This window comes from Hesperophylax consimilis, chromosome 9 (genome assembly GCF_061612785.1).
Source record: "Hesperophylax consimilis isolate HC1 chromosome 9, BYU_Hcon_1.0, whole genome shotgun sequence".
NCBI classification, from domain to species: Eukaryota; Metazoa; Arthropoda; class Insecta; order Trichoptera; family Limnephilidae; genus Hesperophylax; species Hesperophylax consimilis.
Genome location: NC_142844.1, coordinates 37,823,320 through 37,846,976, shown reverse-complemented (window position 1 = coordinate 37,846,976; position 23,657 = coordinate 37,823,320). Strand labels below are relative to the sequence as shown.

General features: G+C 35.6%; 1 protein-coding gene across 1 annotated transcript in view; it reads left to right on the top strand.

Moving 5' to 3' along the window:
• Positions 1–23,657, top strand: part of LOC149421315 (lipase member H-A-like) — a 51,840-nt gene that overhangs the window by 10,685 nt on the left and 17,498 nt on the right. The window contains exon 2 of the mRNA XM_089635470.1: positions 21,237–21,294. Coding sequence (XP_089491596.1) covers positions 21,237–21,294 — 58 coding nt within the window. The remainder of the gene's footprint in view (positions 1–21,236; positions 21,295–23,657) is intronic.

Sequence of the window (23,657 nt, the reverse complement as noted above, 5' to 3'; positions counted from 1 at the left end):
CAAAATTCACAACATACAGTATAAATAGCACGGGACAGCCAAAAAACAACACAAACCATAAAAATACACGAATGTTTAAACACCAACATCTGCGATTGCCCTCCTCTAGAAAAAACAGAACAAATAAAGTATCTAGGAATCGTAATTGACCATAACCTTAGATGGATACCTCACATCAAACAAATCACAAATAAACTTCTCAAAACAATACACATTTTCCTAAACATAAGAAACATATATAAAATAAAACAATTGAAAACAATGTATTTTGCACTTTGCCAATCAATAATAGAATATGGAATTATTGCTTGGGGAGGAGCAACAAACTCGGCTATCAATTACATAGAAACCGCACAGAAAACGATCTTAAAGGTAATACTAAAAAAACATAGACTGACTGATACAGACCAAATATTCAACAGTTGTGACGTACTAGATATACGCCAATTATACGTTAAAACACTACTAAACTCACAGACATAGGAATTAATAGACGAGAAGATAATGGCGAGGGGTAAAATCAACTGTTGAAGAACGAAGGGAGTGAAGCTGACTGTGATTCGTCAATAAATCAATCTGACAGTAAATAGGCATCTCGCATTATAATATCACCATTTACTTCTTAAAAGTAAAATCTGCTTTTGAATGAATAGACATTTTTACATGGGAGCGCAAATTACTCGCCACGTTATGAACAAATTTGCGAAGTCCAAATTCGGTAAAAAAATTCGGTTCCATTTTCAGAATCGAATATTTCGTTTAAGTATTTAGTTAAGACACTTTTATAAATGTTCATAATTTACTTCCCAGCAACCAACCAGCATTGTGTTTCGCGTCCAGACGTTTCTCGATGTGATAGTAACAACTGATCTATATTATACGATGTGAATATGCTTAAAATAAAGTAAAATAATGCTTATATATGGAATGTAATACGACAATTGGGTTTATTCTCGTTTTCACATCTATTTTTACAAGTTTTCATAGCACAAGTCAACATTTTGCCGTGTTATTTCGTAAAATGAACCGATGATGCCTCGACCATAGTTCGCACAAGAATGATGACGTCACGTTTTCAAATTTCACTTGAGGCCATACGCGAGCCCAGCCGGCTCCAATGGAACCGGTATGGGGAGTGGGGATAATACGCTTTTAATCACTTAGGGCAGGTCTACTAATATTCATATGTCTATGACTAAACTACATTTTTGACAAAAAAAAATAAATTTCAACATACACAAAATAGCACTAACAGACCAGTTAGACAAGCGTACAAAGAAAACATAAAAACTCCGACAATAAATTCAAGCTTTGGACAAAGACACTACCAATACCATGCTATAAAAGCTCTCAACAGTTTAAAACTTGAAATTAAAATTGAGGAAAATAAAAATAAATTCACACACAATTACAAAATGGATTAAAGAACAAAAAAGACAATATTACCAAAATGTCATAGCATAAAATAAAAATAAAACCTACACGTAACACACAAAACCAACATAAACACACATCACTCACAAACACACAAGATTATTTTCATTGCATTATTTTTTAATTTTATATGTATTATTATGTATTTCGTATTTTTAATTTTTAATTTATTATTTTCTTTTCAAATTTATTATCTTCTCTTTAAATGTAATATGTAGATTAGATTTTCATATTATAAAATGAAGGCCTCAGCACGGGCAAGCCACCCAGTGAGGCCTACATTACTGGAAAACATAAATTGTAACAAAATAATGTACCAAATATAAAAAAAATACACTATTATAAATAATAAAAATAAATTAATCCTATATAGGCACGTTTTTGAATAACCACTGAAAGGGTGCTGTGCAAATAAATATATTTTTTATCGATATAAAATATGATTTTTCGATTCTCATTGGGAGCATTGGGCCTGTCAAGAAAGACGTATATAAAGGGTGTCCCGTAAGATACGGATTAAACGAAGTGGGGTGATAATGGAGGTTATTTACAATCAAAATGACCCCATATGTAGTTGCCCAATGCTTAACACTTTCAAGGTTATCGATTTTTTTGTATTTTTTTCAAAAACCCGTTATGCCATTTACAAAAATTATTAAAAATGCAGCTTTTTTCGTATTTTTTAATCTAATTAAATTAAATAAATAAAACATAGCTTTTGATTGAAGCTGACACAAAAAATATGTGCCGTAGAAAGTTGAACCACGACTAAAAAAATATGTACCGTAGAAAGTTGAACAACAACTAAACAAATTTGTACCGTAGAAAGTTGAACCACAACTAAAAAAAATATGTACCGTAGAAAGTTGAACCACCACTAAAAAAATATGTACCTACTGTAGAAAGTTGAACCACAACTAAAAATATATGTACCGTAGAAAGTGGAACAACGTCTTAAAAAATATACTACCGTAGAAAGTTGAACCACAACTAAAAATATACTACCGTAGAAAGTTGAACCACGTCTAAAAAAATATGAATCGTAGAAAGTTGAGCCACGACTAAAAAAACTTTAGCATTTTATGCTGATTCTAGCTCGGTACAACTAATCGGTCACTCTTTAATAAATTATTATATTTTTTACCATGAATATCTTACAATTCTTTGAAGTTTTGTTTTATTTTACTAGATATTTTTAAGTTTAAAGTTTAATACAAGGTGGTCAATATTTTACAGTAAAAATGAAAGCTATTTTGCAATCAAACTGACCGGACATGTGGTGGTCCAATTCTTAACCCTTTCAATGGCTTACAACTAGATCTTTATAACTAGCTACTAACTATTGAGACTTATTATAACTAGTGACTTAAATCTAAGACTTATTATAGCTAGTGCTAGTCCACATAAGACTTGTAAGTATGTAAAAATGTAAGTAAGTTTGGTATTAGATCGTTTGAATGTTTATTTATATTCCTCCCATGTGACTGGAATGTATCAATTAAGGTCAATTAACTTTACAACTACTCTATCGAACATATGGGTGGGATTCGAGGTGGATGTGTATTTGAATATTGGTACATGGAAGTTACAGTACCTAATACCTACTAACGAGTACTTACACAATACGCAATAAATTATCAACTACCTAATTAACATCCTACCAGTGCAGTGGCGAGTTGTGACGATTTTTCGACGGAAGCGTAATTTTTGTTAGATGCAAGCCGGAACATTTTTTGGTTCCAACTTTCGTTTTCGATTAAATCGAGTCTAAAGTTTAAAAAAATCGGTCACTAAGGGTTCAATATCAGCTGCTTATTTTATTTTTAAATATATCGAACCATACCCCTGCGGGGAAACGGCGTGATTGTTAGTTAGTTTCTTAGTTTAGTTTTAGTTGCCGAATAATAAAAATAATGTTTTTTAAAAAAATGTTCAGATCGAAAAAATGAAGTCAATTTGGGTTGTCTATGTGATGTAGATTCACGCTTGTACCATTGATTTCCGGACGCACAAATGAAAACCCTTATTTTTTAAAGCAATCAATCGATTTTGAAGGCTATAAATATACCACTCTAATACATGTCATCTGCAAGATAGTAATAATCTGATATAGAAATCGTTTCTGCAAATTATTATGTAACTTTTAAATATAAAAAGCGCTCCAAAAATACTTTAACACGGCACTAAAACTATCCCACAAATACTAATGTTCGTTTTTCATTCAATATTATTTCATAAACTATACGAAAAGAATGATGTTTGTTGGAATTGGGTGATATAGTATGTGTAAGGAAGAACAAGGTATGGAGACCAATCACTTACCAAAAAGCAGCACACAACAAAATATATAAATTATAAGAGTTTCGCGATACCTCGAGGTAATTGTCACCACAACACAACGAATGAATACTTAAATTTTATTAATTACTTTCATTAATGCCTTCTTTACAAAGTTTTGTTTGAAGGTCTTTCTGTTATTTTATTTGTTTTTTTTTGTATCAATATTTTTCGTGATTAAAAAACTATTACCAATTTTGAGTAATAGTATTACCAATCAAGAAAAATATTTTGATTTTATCGCTGAACTTAAATTTTTTATGCTAATTTGTTGCAAGGGGATACGTTTTAATATATTTAAGCACACCGACAGCATCGAAAGTTTAAAAAAAGTCATGTTAACCACAGAAGGATTAAAAGTGTACCTTTTATGAAACCAAAGATTCCAACCACAATTTGAAAAAAAAATGGCTCACTTTGCGTTCTTTTGTAACTTAAATAACTAAAAAAATAACCACATTTTATTAGACAAATGTTACCTATTACAAACGTTATCGTCACACAACTTTAATTCGCGAAGTTTCATAATGTTTTTTTTACATATTGCGGTCGGAACATTTTAATTATTCTACGGTTAAATTCTCGATTTGAATATAAAGCATGGTGTTTTCTCTTTCTAAGGACGTTTAGATCATATTTCTCACCATGACAGTAAGGGAAACATAATGAATTCCATGAGACCACATGAGCCGTTCCCAAAAGCGTACAAATTAGCCTGTGGGTTAAATGATTTACCTGTAACTGATAAATTGTGTAGGAATATTTTTTTTAATTATTTAACAGCATGCATACATAACCCTGGGAAGCTTCAAGCTACGGTAGCAAGAGGTATTGGTTGACATTTACGTAGAGTCTTGACCTCCGTGACCTGAACATACCTACACGACCGACATTCTGGGTCAGATTCGGGGTCTGTAGTTCGATGGCCGGCAGTGAGATGCATAAATCAACTATCTAGTGAGATGGCCGGCAGTGAGATGGCCGGCAGTGAGTTGGCCAGCAGTGAGATGGCCACCATTAGTAGCTGTATTTTCATTATTTCAACAAATTGTAGATTTCTTTTTTCTTTTGAATTTAAAAAAAGGTTATTCATTCAGTGCAGGTTTTCTGATAATAGACCGTGTGAAACTCTTCCTCTTTCTTATAAAGTTTGCAAGTAACGAATACGGTGGAGCTCTCAGTGGCAGGACCATACATAATGCATCGTCTTGTCACACTATTTGGAGGACAATGTTCATTTCTGTCATCAACTTTCTAAAATATCACATAAACTTAAATTATTTGTAAAAAAAAATCCTTGCTTAAACTTATTCTTTAAACCTTATTTTTCTATCTTCTTCTTATTTATATGTATAGAAGACTGTGACAGCGTGGGTTTTCTATATAAATATCTACAGTTTCAATTCAAGATTAATGAAATATTGCACACTTGACTTTTAAAACAAGAGAAAAGTTTACTTAAGATTTTTAAAAACCACCCCCATCGACTTTTCCAATCCCTGAAAGAATAATTATGATACTAGATGAAATTTTGCACCTTTGATATTCAAAAAAAATTACTGTCTATTTCAGAGGTGCGATTCTGGTTCTACTTAGGATAGGGAATTGTCCTTAACCTAAAAATTATTGAAGTTTTTTTCATTAACTCCAGCAATTCCAGTTATCTCTGATGACAGCAGAATTGTCCTTAACCTTAAAATTAACGACGTTTCCGTTAATTGCCAGTCCAGTTCTATCGGATGACAGTTAAAAAGTCATTAATTTTAAGGTTACGGACAGTTCCTTATCCTAAGAACCTGAATCGCCCCTCCACGGAGAAAACTTACTGGTATAAAATATTGCTAATATTAAAAATTTGGTCCAATTATTCGAATTCCTGTTAAAAACGGGACTGCAGACTTTTAACGAATGAATTGATAGACTTCCGAACACTAAACACGAATGTGTTATGATGATGTGGGAACGCGTGTTCATAAAAATTCTGATATTATCGCATTTCGTCATTACATTTATCAGGAATATTTTATTAGGAAATGGCTTGCCATCACGTTTTTAACAGGATTTTAATAAATCAGCCACACTCATTTTCCCCCCAGTCTGATTTTGTAAAACTCTGTGTAAAGCCCGGGCAACGTCCAGGACATCAACTAGTAAACAATGGTTCCATGATAACTCAACACAGTGACAATTCAACACACTTTCAAAAAGTGATATAAAGTCATTAGAAACGATGAAAAAAAATAAACCTAACCTAACCTAACCTACTTATCCCAGTTAATAAAGTTTTTGTTTCATCACTTTCCATGACTTTTTAAAGATGTGATGAATTATCATTTTGATGATTCATCCGGTCACCGTAAACAATAAATAGAATTAGTGCAAAACTGGATTACTATTATTTTGTTTGCTTTTTCCTGTGTCCAAATTTAGCTCCTTTAAAAAAATACCATCAAAAAATATATTTAGACATATTATTTACATCTAGGGGAAATCCATCTGTCTTCTCTCAAGCACCATGTTCGCTAAAAGGGAGGTGGGTGGGGATAGGGCATATATTAGCTGTACCAATTATTGGCACATATTTATATTTGAGATAAGAATCAAACGTCTATGTATATAGAAATATGAGGATTTAAACATGATTGATGGAATTATTGGAAAATAGGGCTATCATAAATTACCACAAGATTTAGTTATTTAATTATTTTTGTGTTTCAAAACGATAAAGATCCTAAATATTTTACTCAATTAGTTAAAGAATGCATATTTTTATGATAATTTATTTCCCTGCCACAGTTTGCAAGAACTTTTTTAAAAATACATTTGCTTATTTGAATGTTTTGAATATGAATAAATGCAAATCTCGGAAGCGGAAATTGACCCACTTCCGCGACATCCGATCGAGCTAAACATATGCACATTTCTCTGAAATCGGATGACTTTACAGCAGTTGATATACGAAGTAAATGTCCCTCCACCCGATCGGCATTTGGCGAGGTTGGCAGAGTTTTGTGCAAGTTGTTTTTTTAGTCTGACTGTAAAATCAGTTTATCGATATCACCAAAAATGACAAATTTATGAGTTTTCAAAATAAAATTGGGTAAAACGTATTCAATTATGTCTTGTGACGTCACACGAGCACGTTATTTGGCCGGTCTCAAATATCAACATTTTGGCGGTTTATATCTTCGGCAGTATTCGATATTTTCCAGTTATGTCCTCAGCATTCTCTAACTAATACACTAAACTAGTAAAACATAATGAAATTTCGTTGTAGGAGTCAACCACATTACGTTAGGAACTAAAAAAAATTACTACCTACCGGTTTGTGAAAAATCACCTCAAGGTGCTTAACAAAAATTGTCAAGTGACTCCAAGAATAAATTTAAACCACACTAAAAGGCCTTACTAAAAAAAACGTAGAGTAAACGACCGTATATGTGAAAACCTTAATAATTGAATGTAAAATAGAAACTGACATAAAATTTTTCATGGAAATATGCATTACTTATCCAGTCACAGGGGGTTGTTTTTTTGGGTTCCATGAAAACTCCTCAAAATGACAATTCAACATATCTATAAAAAGTGCTATAAAGTTATGAAAAGTGATAAAACAAAAACTAGGTTAAATAGTTATATTTGTAACCTAGTTAACCTAGTTGTTGTTTCATATACCTTTTCAGCACTTTTAATAGGTGTATTGAATTGTCATTTCGACGAGTTATCCGGTCATCATAAGTTATCTGTTGTGTAAACTTGAAATAATAATAATTTCTCATAGAATTTCCAAGGTATATATTAAATGTCCTATATATTTCTTCTTTGTGAAAATGTCGTCAAAACGAATACCATTTTAGAAATTAAATAAAATTACCTATTAGATTTTTGTATTGTACTTTAATACTTGAAAAGTGCAATATTTTAATTTCAATCATGTAAAAACGTCGCAAAATTTCAGAGATATCAAAATTCAAAAAAACACAGTATTTTTTTCAGGGAGTTTTATTAAAATGATCAAGACAAATTGATAAAACACTATCAAATATATCGTGAGAGCAAGAATCCATTTATTTTTGTGTAGGTACTGTAAGTAGTGGCTTACAACTTTACTGAAGATTTTAATACATATATATATACATATATATATTTTAATATTTCTGTTGGAGGTTGAAAATCGAATCCTTTCAAATAGACGGCAGTCTACTTACAGTGCGGGGTAAAGCCTATCGGTAGAGTATGATATGCCACCAGTTTGATTCGTTGAAAAAACATCGTGATTGGCCCATTGTATTGGTGGATCATCAAACTCAATGGGCACCACTGATTGACTTCACTCTTCAAACTGACAAAAGGTCGGAGGTCACGTTTCTGTCAATAACGGTCCATGAATCTCAATTACCAAAATCATACAGGACTAGATGTAAGAGAGTGAGGAGTCATTTATACTTTACGTGGTGTAAATAGCCTTTAACTCCGAATATTTTCGGGGAAAATTAAAGTTCGATAAAAGACAAAAGACGTGAATTTCCCGCAATTGGTGAATCATTTTTGGAAGGAATCTGGGGTCAATATGTCCAGAAGTGACGGACGTATAAATCCTTCAGATAAAGATAGACAAACTTCATCCCATTCATTCCTCACTACCCGGGAACTCCTGCCAAAAGTAGCGAACCACTTGGGATGACCTATGGCAGATTCGTTATAAATTTTCATATGGTTTTAGACTCTGATTTTGATTTTGCTTTCGTGTCCTAGTAATTTGCTTATTTTAAAGTTGTTTAGATTAATCCGTGTTCGATTTTGGGTTGACTGGAAAAAATTTATTTGCCTGTATTTCTATACTATGAAGTAAATACTCAGATACATTAATCAATAAAGTCAATTTTCTTCAGTTGTACAAAAAAAAAAAATAAGCAATAAATATCGTGATTTGCACATTAGCGAACTTTCAAAATCTCGGTTGAATGAGATGACCTGTTTCGTAAAATAAACATTTCAATGACGCTTACTAATTAAATGCCTATTCACATCACCTCTTTTATTGTAACAATCTACCTATTTGGTTTTACTATCATGTATGTCGGTGTGTGTGCATGTGCATCTCAAGTACATTTGTGTTTTACAATATTGGTTTCCCATGTCTATGAAAATACCATAAAAAAATAATCTTCAGTGAAAAATATTATGGCTTTAAATATATATATTCGTATAGATCAATAAGCGCTAATTCCGAATATATATAAGTTTTTAATAACAATAAATAAATATATATAAGTTTTATTATATATTATTAATCGTAGAAATTAAACATCGTCATTTACAAACGAATATAACACAAACACATTAAAACACAATGTTTGGTTAGTACGATTGAATCTGCTGACTCTGACACGTTCTGACATCACAACCAGTCTACGTGAGTAAAATATCTATGGTCTACAATGTATTTTTGTTTCATAGTAATGCAGATTTTTTTCACCGGTATATTGTCTATCAGGTGCGGTCATGGATGTATTTTTGCACTTTGGTTCAATACAATAACATAAGTGACGTGATGTTTCCATTTTACCTTGTGTTTTTCATTGTTAAAAGTGGGTAATCAAGAAAAACACGTCTCGACTCCCTTACAAAATACTGAGATTGCTGACTGGTGAAGTCACACATAAAAGGGATGACTGGAGTTCCATATCCTTACGTCTAATAAATTTCCATGATCATTCCAATTTTCCTCCTGTAATAATAAATTGCTTGATTAAGGCCCCGTAGTAAGCATTCAAAGATGTTTTGAAAGGGAGATATATAAATACGAATGTTAGAGGGAGCGCGCTAATATTAAAAAACGATATTAATCTAGAGAAAATGGGGAAAATATTTAATTAAACACGATTCGTTTGAAATAGAGCTAAAATCTCTGGACAAATGCTTTAGTTGCATTTAAAGATAAACTTTGATTTTTTTCATACCCATAACATCTTAAATAACAGAACAAACTACGATTACGCTTACGATTATTATTTTTATTTTTTTTTTTTTATCGAGGGAATTTCATATAATTAACGTTTCAGCAGCATAACAAATGTATAGACATTATCTTCAAAAATAACTTATATTTTTTAATAACTTAAAAACTTAAGGAGTTAACGTGAAACTTGTTATAAATCGGTATAAATTGGGTATGTAAATAAATGCTTCATGTCACCTCCGTTTAGAAAAATCATTTTTGTACATTGTACAAGCTGGCATTTATTTGCATCGGTTATCTATTATTATAATATATGGGACACTTTCCAGAACCCGTAAAACCGGTTATATCGGCCCTAAGGATTCCAGGACCGTGGGGCCGGAACCGGACATTATTTACATTGAATTACACCGGATAGTCGCCGGAAATGATCCATTTAGATTCGATTTCCCCGTTTTAAAACATAGTAAAGCGTCCCTATTCACAGTAAGTACAGTAGTTACCTAGGCGCATGATGTATGTAGCGGCAAATGGCCATTCGAGTAATCAACGTCTCTATGACCCTTCGGTTATCCAATCTCGTTTGCAGGGGATTCTATGCGTGAAAGGTTTCCCAGACCAAATGGAATTTCCAGGGGACCTGAAACTTGCTCAGGAAATACTTTAATTCAAAGAGTTACATTGTTGTCGAAAAAAATCTGAAATCGTCGTATTATTTAGGATTGGACTTTCTTATTCGCATTTTTTTTTTTTTTTTTTTTTTTTTTTTCAATATTATTTATTTATTCATTTATTTATTAACGGACATCGTCCAAATTACAAAATAATAACACGAATAAAGTAAAATGAAAAATACAGGAGTAGACAAAGGTACATGAAAGCAAAGACATTTGGTAGATATAATATAAGAAAATAAAGTGACAAGTCGAATCAAGCCAAGAATACGCCGTGGGTCAGGACCACAGGACACTTATAATATTCCGTCACTTGTTTAGCGACTCCACCAAATAAAAGTCGATCGCCGCCACCGGCAGGTCAACAACAGTTTTCTCGTGGTTTGTGCCGCGTCCAACGTAGTACCAAAGTCTTTGTGCCCCGTCTCCATGTTCCGCAGGCCATGTGATTTAGTGTAAAACAATAAAGTGCCATACAAACAATTAACAAGTGAAACCAAACAAAATCGACCGCGCGGCCCACCGCGAGGCGGCCGTGCCACAAAACAGTTTTTAAGTGAAATTTTCAAAGGAATTATTATTGTTACATGTTTTTTATTATTTCCATAAGTGAGTCATCAGACAAAGTTTTAATTTCTAGTTGCTACATGAATCATTATTCTTCTTTAAAAGTGAAATAAACAACAATTCAATATAATGGAAGAGACAATGGCCGACCTGAGGAAGCTCAACCCATCCAGGGAGACTCTCATCGAGTACCTCAATTCAATGCCAAATACAAGGGTTACACAAACTACTTACTCGCAAAAAGACCCCCGCTCCACCGCATACTCGTCAATCTATCAAAATAATGCAGACGACTTCAACATCGGGGACGTAGCTTCCCTCTTCCCGTCCCAGGCCTCGCCCGTCACCACCCAGGAGGATTACGAACAGGATCCAAACTTCCCGCCGCCACCCTGGATCACTCCCTACGGGAAAACAAACAACAAAAGGAGGAAGGCAAACTAGCCTCGCCCCATCTCTCCCGTCGCATCCGTTTCTCAAAACCGTTTTGAGGCCCTCGCACCACCAGCCTCAACGACTAGCGACACAATCACGACTGCAGGCTCAAAAACCACAGACTCAGACCCCACCGCCGCGGCCGCCCCGAAAGTTTTCAAGGCAAAAATCCCTCCAATCATCATCAGAACCACTACCAACTGGAACTCGATGCGCCAAAAACTTCAGGCAGCCGGTGTGAAAGTCGCCAACTCGAAGGCAATCCCAACAGGCTACGTCCTAAACACAGAAGACTCCACAAGCTTTCGCACAGCCACCCGCCTCCTCGAAGAATCCCAAGTGCCCTTCCACACTTTCCAACTCTATGAGGACAAGACGACGAAAGCAGTCCTGCGCGGGATACCCCCGTCTACCTCCACGGAGGAAATAAAAGAGGAGCTAGAAAAGCTCAACCTCCCTGTCATCAGCGTCACCCGCATGCGCTCAGGACCCAACAGAGTTGCGGCCCCCTTGGTCCTCGTTCAATTAAACCACGGCGAAGCTGGACGAAAAATATTCGAGCTGGAAACACTCTTCCAGCTTCGCATCAAGGTGGAATACCTAAACCCTAAAACCGCCCCCTCCCAGTGCCACCGCTGCCAGCTTTTCGGGCACTCCGCGAGAGGCTGTCACCTGCCCCCCCGCTGCGTAAAGTGCCCCGAAAACCACCTCTCAGCCACCTGCCCCCACAAGCGGGAGGACGGAGACGCCACATGCACAAACTGCGGCGGACCCCACCCCGCCAACTACCAGGGCTGCCCAAAGCGCCCCGCACCTTCCACCCGCTACGCTCGGCGACCTGAGGTAAACCCACAAGTCACCTTTACATCCAAGCCCACAAACCCCTCCATCTCCTACGCCCAGTCCATGAACCCGCCCCCCACCCGCAACCCCTCAGGTTCTTCAAACACCCCCCCTCCAATAAACTCAGCACCCTTTTCATTTACAGATTTCCTCAAAAAATTAAACTTACAAAAAATCGGCGAACTCCTCGCCGACCTCTTACCAAAATTTCTCTCAGCTCAAAATCCATCAGATTACATTAGTATACTGCTCTCTGCAACCCCCCAGATTATTGCCCTTTTTTCAAATTAAATTATGGCTAACACCACCACCCCGCCCCACGCGCTCCGTTTGGCATTCTGGAATGCCAATGGTTTCGACAAAAACCTGCTCGAAGCTCGCCTATTCACCAACACACACAAATTAGACATACTACTCATAAACGAAACACACTTCACAGCCGCACAAGCACCAAAAATCGCCAACTTCACACTGTACAAAAATGACCGGTTACACTCACGAGGTGGTGGCACAGCCATCTACGTGAACAATAAAATCACACATCAACACAATACTACACCTACCCTCTCTACACTAGAGAGCACCTCCATTACCATCTTCACGAAATCTTCCGGTCCATTAAGAATCAACTCAATATACAACCCCCCCCAAAAAGAAATTGATCCTAAAGACCTCGAGTTGCTTCTTGATGGCCCAACCCCTACTATTCTAGCCGGAGACTTCAACTCGAAGCACTCAGACTGGAATAGTAGGCGCACCAACAAAAACGGAAGAATCCTTCATAAATTCGCCGCTTCCCATCCCGATCTAGTAGTCGCCGGCCCCGTGACTCCCACACATTTCCCGTCACATGGCCACACCCCAGACGTACTAGATATCGCCCTCATACACAAATCATCCTGGGCGTACAGCATACAAACCATCAACGAACTCTCCTCCGACCACAACCCCGTGCTGTTAACCCTACATAAATTCACCAACCCCCCCCCCTCAAAAGCCAAACAAAAAACTGATTGGACGGCCTTTATGCAGAAAGTGGACGAAAACATCACTATAAAATCAAACATTAATAGCACCGACGAACTTGACTCTGCGGTTGACAATCTAGCCCTCAAAATACGCACCGCCATAAATGACGCATCCAAACCTTTACCCGTACGCCTCCCCTACAGCCCGACCGACGACTTACCAAAAGACATAGCCGACCTTATCTCCAACAAAAACTTTCTCAAACGACGCTTCACTAGAACTCCAGACCCTAGAATAAAGACTGCCATTAATAGACTACAAAAACAAATTAGACAAAGACTCTCCGAAAACACAAACTTATCCTGGAACAAAAAAATACAAGAAATTAACCCAAAGGACGGCTCCCTCTGGCGCTTATCAAGACAACTCAAATCTACACCGACCCCAAACCACCCAATACACGGTGAAAACGGACTAGTTTTTGACGCACTCGACAAAGCCGAATCTTTCGCAGACAGTTTAGAAAAACAGTTTAGCCCCAGTTACAAACACGCAGATCCCGACCACATCGCCGACGTCAACCGCAACGTAAACCACATTTTTGACACCCTCCCCCCTGACAACATCCACTTCACTACCCCGGCCAAGGTACGCAGCGCCATAAAAGGCCGCAAAAACAAAAAAGCCCCCGGCCCGGATGAAATCACAAACTTCGCTCTTAAAGCCCTCCCCCAAAAAGGCATCCTAGCCATAGTCAACCTTATTAATACAGCTTTCAGACTGCGCTATTTCCCCAAAAGTTGGAAACACGCGCACGTCATAGTACTCCCCAAACCGGGCAAAGATCCACTTTTCTGCGAAAACCACCGTCCAATCAGCCTCCTCTCCAACATTGGGAAAATTTATGAAAAAATCCTCCTCACTAGGCTCATCAAGCACATTAACGAAAAATCCACACTACCCGACGAACAGCACGGGTTCAGAGCCCAGCACTCAACCCTCCACCAACTACTACGGGTCACCGAGCAAGTCATCGGTGGCTTCAACTCCAATAGATCTACAGGCGCCATTTTCCTGGATATAGCCAAAGCCTTCGATAAAGTATGGATAAACGGCCTACTTCTCAAACTCCACCAAACAGATATAGATCCCCAACTGCTTGGTGTATTAAAATCATTTCTTCGGCACCGCACTTTTCAAGTGCGATACCGCGATGCAATCTCATCCCCACGTTTCATGACAGCAGGAGTACCCCAAGGCTCCTTGCTGTCCCCCACCCTCTTCAACATTTACACTCATGATATCCCCCTCCCAGACAACCCAAACTCAAAAGTAATGCTCTACGCCGACGATTCAACCCTCATGGTTACCCACGGTTCGCCCAGGATGGTTACACATCGCCTTCAGCAAGACGTAAACAGACTACAAGAGTGGTATGACCGCTGGCGCATAGACGTCAATCCCTCAAAGAGCGTAGCCGTCTACTTCTCCAGAAGTGGACGAACTACAGCTCAGCGAGGGACCATCACGATGTACGGCCAAGTCATACCATGGCAAAAGACCGCCAAATATCTTGGAGTCACACTAGACAGGAGATTAACTTGGTCACCCCACATCAAAAACACTTTAACAAAAGCCCGGCAAACCGCCGGCGCTTTATCACCACTACTACACAAAAACTCAAAAACTTCACTATCCAATAAACTCCTCATATACAAATCCCAAATCCGCCCCATCATTACCTACGCTAGCCCTATATGGGCCAGCGGAAACACAAAGCGACTCGAGCAATTCCAGAATGCCTCACTCAGACGGTACACCAAAAGCCCTTGGTTCGTACGTAACAGCATAATTAATAAAGGCTCGAATATCCCCCCACTCCGCAAACACATGGTGGATTTAGCCATACCATTTTATAAAAAATTAACCTCACATCTGAACCCTAGCATCTCGTGCCTAGGTAAACCTAGCCCCTACGAAAACCCTTCCTACCCCCACCCAGTATCCATCATCTATCCACCTTAATGCTGGCTCTAAAAAAAGAACATTCAAGTACAACCGATACAAAAAATATAGTATTCGATTAGTTAAATCCTAAACTAATACCGACAAAAAACTCAGTCGAAAATACAAAAAATATAGTATAAAATACAAAAAAGCATAGTATTTTAAAGCCCCCAAGTTGTCAAGGCAGCCCAAGCATTGGGGCAGAAAAAAACCATCCCCCAGGTGACTTACCCTCAGGTCGCGAGAAAAAGTCCTTGATTGGACTGCACCTCGCAAAAGTGTGACAATATGATATAGTAGTTTAGCGACTGGCAAAAATCATTCAGACTTATCCCAAAAATACTAAGGTTTTGACTTGAGTTGACCAGTCTACACATTCTGGACAATGGTGAATAATATCCATAATTTGTCGAATGATGGTTGAGGAAGAGCAGCTCATTATTTCTGAGTTTTTGCGAGGGTATATTGAAGGGAATGAGTTGCAATAGAGTAGGTGAATCAATAATACCATTTATAATTTTGAAGAAGCAAATGAGGTCATTTCTTTCCCGACGGACTTCCAAAGGAGAGAGGTTTAGAGTTAGTTCAATTTCATCATATGAGTATTTGCCTTTTTCTAAACCTAGCCTTCTAGCAATCCCTCTTAAGAACCGATGTTGAAGAGATCAATGCGTCGAATGTGGACAGCATAAAAAGGAGACCAAATAACACAAGCATATTTAAGATATTATAGTATCTACCTGTATAAATACGATTTGAAAAAAGAATTATCATTCCCCGCCATCTTTAATTAATAAAACCAAAAATAGATGGCGGTGGATAGTGACGTTTTGATGCACAAATTGTATATATTTGAAATATTGATAAACTTGTTGAATTCCGCTGCATGTCTTTGCTCTTTAAAGAAACAACACTTGATTTGAAGTTGTCCATCTGATGTTTACAAATATTTAAGTCGTACAAATAGGTTTTTAGGGTTTAGTTTGGGTTATTTTAATAATTCATGCGTATTTTCAAACCTGAGAACTTTACTTTGATTGAGAAAACAATGGAACTTTAATGTATCACTTACCAAGTAGATATATATTTTTTTGCGTAATAAGCGTGCAGCGGAATTCATCAAGTTAAGCGATGTATTTTTTAAGATTCATAAAGTATTAAAGCATTCAAGAACCTACTTACAAACCTTATGATTTCATTGGATATTTTGGTAAGAACCATACGTTTTGGCCGCGAGGTCTACTGTTCACAGAAACACTAATAATAATTTGTTTTGTCATTAAAAATTCCTCTCCTTCCTTTCCTTAAAAAGACCCTCCACACAGCATCCTTTAAGATGATACGGGCCCTGAGGGAATTATTTTCCTTAAGGACTCCTGTGTGAAGTAAATGTAAAAAATAAAAATAAAACTTACGTTTTTAATGTGAAACCGCACAAGAGTCCCAACTGCTCCCAGCCGTCTGGAGCTAGTGAGACTATGGCATCCCCAATTGGGTGTTGTGAGGCTGAAGTTATTGAGTGGAAGAAGAAGAAGATGGGGTGAAGGAAGGTGGGGAAGTACCTGGCTATTCCGATCTGGTCACCAAACAAGGCCAAAGCCATTTCAAGCAATGTTTCAATTATAAATTGTCGTATTACGCCAGGGCGATACTGAGAGTATCTTCCTCTCTGAAAATTGCCGCAAATATACTATTTATTATTTTGAATTAGTAAATTGTGTATTAAATAACACAAATTAATCAAATAAAATTTACTTGAGCACGCCGCGATTTGAAACCGCGACCTCAAGCTTTATACAGCTTTAGTATATTCAGGTTTTCTATACCGAGCTCTGGAACTTTCAAATATCCTTATACCTTATTGTTGTTTAAAAAATCAACCCGTAAACAAAAAAATTCTACATTGTATTTTTAATAATAGATATTTTATATCTCTGCATAGATATTTTGATATTATTATTAAAGATATTATGCATAGATATTTTATATCTAAGCATATATAAATATATATATATATAAAATATCTATGCATAGTTTTTTATTGTTTTAGATGGTATCACGTTTTTTTTTTTTTTATTATTCTTTATTTTGGCTTTCACCCATTAAGAGTGATCTTGGCCATACATTACAACATTTTTCTTATTAATAAATACAACAAATTACAGGATAAAATTGACATGATTGACAAAACAACATTGATAAAACAACATAACATAACATAACATAACGTAACATAAATAAACCAAACATAACATAAACATAACATAACATAAATATAACATAACATTAACATAACATAAGCATAATATAACATAAACATAACATACTTAACATAAACGGTACAGAGCTGGTAACAGTAGATTATCACAAAATTATAAAAATAGGAACCTGTGTACAATATAAGTGGGCGCTTTTCGTTATTAAACCAAACATTTTTCTAAAATTAGTAGTGTTATTTAAAAATAGAATTATGAAATTGGCAATCTTATAAACAAACACAGCATATGGGAGTAAACAAATGTGATTATAAAACATAAAGATAAACATAACACAAACATACTATGAACATAACATAAACATATCATAACATAACATGCACATAACATGAACATAACATATCATAAACATAAACCTACCATAAACATAACATGGGTGTAACATAAACATAACTTAACAAAAACAATACAGAGCTGGTAATAATGGGTAATTACAAAATTATAAAAATAGGAACCTGTGCACAATAGTAGTGGGCATTTTTTGTTATTTAAAAGAACAGATTTTTCCAAAATTAGAAGCATTATTTTTTTTAAAACAGTTCAATGATATGAATATAAACAAATACAATAAAAGAATCAAGAAAAAATATACACATGCATAAAGAATAGTGTTTTAACTCAGTCAAAAATATGCAGAGTTGGGATTAGTAAAAATAGATGAAAATAGGAACCTGAACAAGTGAATACAAATGAAAGTGAAAGAAATTTGGTTTATATTTATTATTATGGTCAGATATTAAGGCCATTTTTATAAATAAATTTTGCCAACAAATGGTAAATTTCAGGAGTGTTTAAACTAAGAAGGCAGGGAATACTGGTAGGCAATTTAATATCAAGTTTTACCAATTCATGCATGAAGTTTGGAAATTGGTCATTGATAGGACACTCAAAAAAATTATGGTCCAGAGTATCCTCTGACCCACAATCACAGTACGGCGAACTGACTATGTGGAACCTGGCAAGATGGCTAAGACAACAAATGTGACCCAGCCGCATTCGGGTTAAGGAAGAAATATATTTTTTAGGCATGGTAGTGTATTTGTGAAACCAGGGCTTAACAGGAATAGAAGGTTGAATTAATGAGTACTGGTGACCTTTTATCAGAGAAGATTTTTTCCATTCAGAAGACCATTGGAGTTGGTACTTAATTTTTAGAATAGGGAAATGGTCTCTAACCGGAATAGGGATATCACTTAACGGACCATGGGCAGTGGCTTCCTTAGCAATATGATCAGCCATGTCATTCCCAGTAATACCGAGGTGTCCCGGTATCCAGGCTAGGACCACTGATGCATGAACCAGTGACATGGAATGCAGTAGGTTCCTGATCGAGCAGATTAGAGAGTCGCTACTGGAATTGAGTGGGGATGCGCTTATTTTTTGTAGTGAGCTAAGCGAGTCTGAAAGGATGAGTGCGTTTTTAATATTTAATGATTTGACGAGTTGAAGAGCTTCTATGATAGCTATGCATTCAGCAGAGAAAATGGAGCATTCTTTGGGAAGTTTGTGTGGGAAACACAATTTTCTGTGAGGAACATAGACACTGGCCCCGCAATGGGAGTCCTGACTGAGTTTGGAGCCATCTGTGAAAAATCTTATGTAATTTGGCCAGTTGTTTTTAATAATTGTGTTAAATTCTGCATTATTTAATTGAGTTGAGTTTTTAATGTTTTTTTTACTTATTCCTATAAATTGATGGACCTTCGGATAGAAAGTAAGGCTTTCATAGGGGTATGAGTATAAGGGAAGAGATTCATTGAGATAGGTGTTTGTAGATAAATCCAGGAAAGAGTTGTAGCAATCATAAAAAAGGGGAGGGGTATGATTTTTCCAAAAGTGATTTGAATTAACCTCATACTTTAAGGATTGAAGTATAGGAATCAAGGGATGGGATGTTATTGAACATGTTTTGTAAACATATTTTTCTGCTAGGCATCGCCTTCTTATATGTAAGGGAGGTTCGCAACATTCCACTTGCATTGCGTTGATTGGAGAAGATTTCATGGCTCCTAAGACAAGGCGAAGTGATTTTGACTGGATTTTATCTAATTTATGAGAATTTGAAGTGGACATTGGATCAAACAGACAAGATCCGTAATCGAGATGGCTTCGGATGAGGGCATTGTATAGAAGTTTTAATGAAGCTGGGTGGGATCCCCACCACACTCCTGCTAGAAATCTGAGGGGATTGATGTTGCTTTCACATTTTGTAACAACGTGATTTATATGAGAGTTCCAAGTAAGCTTGGAGTCCAAAAACATTCCAAGGAATTTAACTTCCTTCGAGATAGGGATCACTTCGATCTCCACGTTGTTCATTTTAGAAATGATTTCTTATCTCCTTAAAACAAGTTTTTTTTTCTTTTCAACGTGAAAAGCACCCATCGACGAACTACTTTGCTTGTATTATTATGTGTAATAATGTCAGTTGTTTTTAATATAAAAAAAAAATCGGTCGATTAAAATAAATTGCCCGACAATTGTCTCGCCCGTAAATGCCTTGCCAAGCCTTGCCGGGAAAGGTGTTGGCCGTCTATATTGCCATGTCCTGAAAAGACCGCCGTAAAGACAAATAAATTTACAGCAATAAAGCGATATCCTGCAATAACTCCCCCAATCTTATATAAACGTGTTCAAATTATGACAGTTTTCATAGCGAAAAGATTTGGAATTCGGACCTACAATATTTATTTATTTAGAATTTATGTCACTAGTGCCATTTACATGCATAAGTTTTTTTACACATACATAGTACAGTATTAAATTTTGATGAGTGAAAAATTAAAGAATTAAATTAATGCATAACAAATAAAATAACAGTAAAGAAATAAGAAATTACACAAACCTGTTATGTAGTGACCTCATTCAAATAAGTGGCGTTAAAATGTGTTATTAGTGCAGCTTTATACTTCACTTTTGTCGTAATATCGGTAGCCGAACGCCGAACGAACTAACCGGCAATACACGAAAACCTTGACGGCAATACCTTGCCGATTTCTAAGCTTGCCAGCAATTATTTGCCATAAAACATACTCGTTTACCAGAGCTTATACATATACCATCTTACTCATAATAGATAATACGGAGGGATAAGAACAGGATAATAGAAACGTATGAATATGTATTACCGGCCCTAATACCGCAATGTTAGTGGCTGACAGATTTTTAAACCGCCCGATCCAGGATTAGGGACGTATTACTATGGTATTAAGACGGGGGTCACGGACTTTGTTAAAAATCTGGTTGATTTGACAAATATCGATCGGCCACGCAATGAAAATGTTAACAAAAAACAGTAATACCCATTGGCAGCACTATCAGAGGAATATTTTAAATCGAAATATCGACTTACCAAAGCAAATACGGAACGCATAATCAAAACGGAATTTTTTTCTCAGCAATTCAAAGCAGACCGGGTCCATGACATCCCAAATGTCATCTAAATAAACGTAAAGTTAGCAACTAAAAGCGAAATGTAAAAATGATCGTGTTTTTGAGGAAATTCTAAAAAAAAAATGATGCCAGTCTAAAAAAATCTTGCATGAAATTATGAGTAAATATTTTAATGCGAACAGTGTACGGCCCTCCCCACCGTATAATTATACCAGCGCTGCAACGGCGTATTAGGGAATCTTTATAAGTAAGATTGATAGTATATATATAATAAGCGGAATACTTGTGCGACTATTTTATTTTATAGTTATATTAATTGGACGTTTTCCTTGCCAACAGGAATGTACGCGCACCGGGACAATGTTATCGATGATGTCTATCTGAGATTCTACACAGGGTGAGCAAAAAATGTTTGAAATTTCTGTGGTAAATCTATACACAATATATAAAAACTAGCAGTTAAAAACCCGCTCCGCGGGTTTTTTTCTGCTAGGCCCTGCGGGCGGCTCTTCCTTGAGCTTCGCCCATATTAACAACAGTTACATTTAATAGATAGATATTAGGACATTCACAGAGAGAAGGTGAGTATATATATTGTTAAAACACGGAACAGGAAGGAGTTAATTAATAATAACATGCTAAATTTACGCATAATAAGAATGACAGTTGTTTGAATAAATGAAATTTTACGTATTTGTGATGGATTATTTCAAATTGAACACTATTATTTATTTATTTATTTATTTATCGTTTCTTTACATTGTATCTTTTTTTTAAGTTATAATTTTTAACCTCACTAGGACAAGCCTGTGTTGAGGTTAATAATTTTACAAAATATTAAAAAAATAGTACAAAGATTATAAGAGATTTAAAATAGTACAAATATTAAAAAAAAATAATTCAAATATTAAGATAACAATATTGTTACATTGACGTTTCTGCGAATTGGATACCTACATGGTACCTATCAGCCTATTCATTACAATATAATGCTGTAAACATGTAGGGTGACCAAGATATTTAATTGCAATAAAAATGTAACAAACTATTATTTTTTTTTAAACAGAGAAGAAAGAAAGAGAGAAAAAAACATTTACATTAAAAAAAGAAAAGGATGATAAAATTAACTTATTCAAAATATTATGCCACAATTTAAAAGGACAAAGATGAAAGAATATGTTGGAAATCCTCGGATGGCAGAAATAATTTAACATTCTTTTTAAATGTACACAAGGAATTTGACGATTTAATGTGATCTGGAAGGCTATTAAATAAAAGTGGAGCCTGGTACAAATAATGTCTCTGCCCAAATGAGGATTTAGGATGAATTGCCATAAAGTTCAGACCAGAGCCAATTCTTGTAGTACGAATTTGTTGCGTTCTTTTAGCAGAACTAATATTGTTAAAAAATCTGCATAACGTTTGTAGGATAAATAGTTGTTTTAAATTCATGATATTACATTCCTTATAAAGTAACTGTGTAGGATATGTAAATTTTTTCTTATACATAACTTTGAGAATCAGTTTTTGGGCAATATTAAGTGGTTCTATTACAGTCTTCAGGCAGGAACCCCAGCACACTATATTATATGAAAGTAGGCACTGAATTATAGCAAAATACACTGTTTTTAATTTTTCCTTGTCTAGTACATGTCTGAGATCTTTAAAAATATAGATAAGTCTCCTAACTTTATTTACTAACATTTCGACATGATCATTCCACCTCAAAAATTTATCAATTTTTACCCCCAGGTATTTGAGGCTGTCTACACTTTCCAAGGGGTTGCAGTTACACGTTTGCACACAATTGTGAATAATCAAATTATGAGAGGTAGATGGCTGACTTTTATAAGAAATGCTAAAAGTGATGTATTTGGTTTTTTGTGTATTTAAAGTTAAAATATTATTACTCAGATAATTATTAACTATTCCTAAACCTGTATCACATTTTTCAAAAGTTTCACTCCAATTTTTACCCTCAAATATTAAGGCAGTGTCATCTGCAAAACTAACAATGTTACCTGGAATTTTTAGACTGCATAAATCGTTTATATAAATAAGAAATAATATTGGCCCGAGTACACTACCTTGTGGTACTCCAAATGAGATAGATTTACTATCGCTTAACATTTTATTTATTTCTACTTGCTGTGTTCTATCACTAAGGTAAGATCTGAACCAACCCATAGCTGTATTATCAATGCCTAAAGATAATAATTTCTTAAGAAGCAACTCGTGGGAAACCGTATCGAAGGCCTTTGATAAGTCTAAAAATACCGCTATAGCTTTGTTGCCATAGTCCAGTGCGTTTATAACTTTGGTCAATACCTTTAATATAGCATCACCCGTACTTCTGTTCTCTCTGAAACCAAATTGGCTGTCGGAGAATATTTTGTATTTTTCTAAAAATGATACTAATCTTGACTTAGCCAGTCTTTCTATTATTTTTGAGAGAGTATTGAGCAAAGATATTGGTCTGTAATTATTAACATTTTCGTGATCTCCACCTTTGAAAAGAGGTATAATCTTGGCATTTTTACAATGGGAAGGAAATATGCCATTCTTAAAGCTAAGATTAACAATATGAGTTATAGGACCAGCTAACTCATAAACATGCTGTTTATACACCATTATACTTAAGCCATCGATACCACAGGAAAAAGACATTTTTAATTCATTTATAACTTTAGTAACTTCAAAAATGTTAGTAGTTTTAAATTCAAAACTATCTCCTGTAACTTGAGTACCAGGTTTAAAATT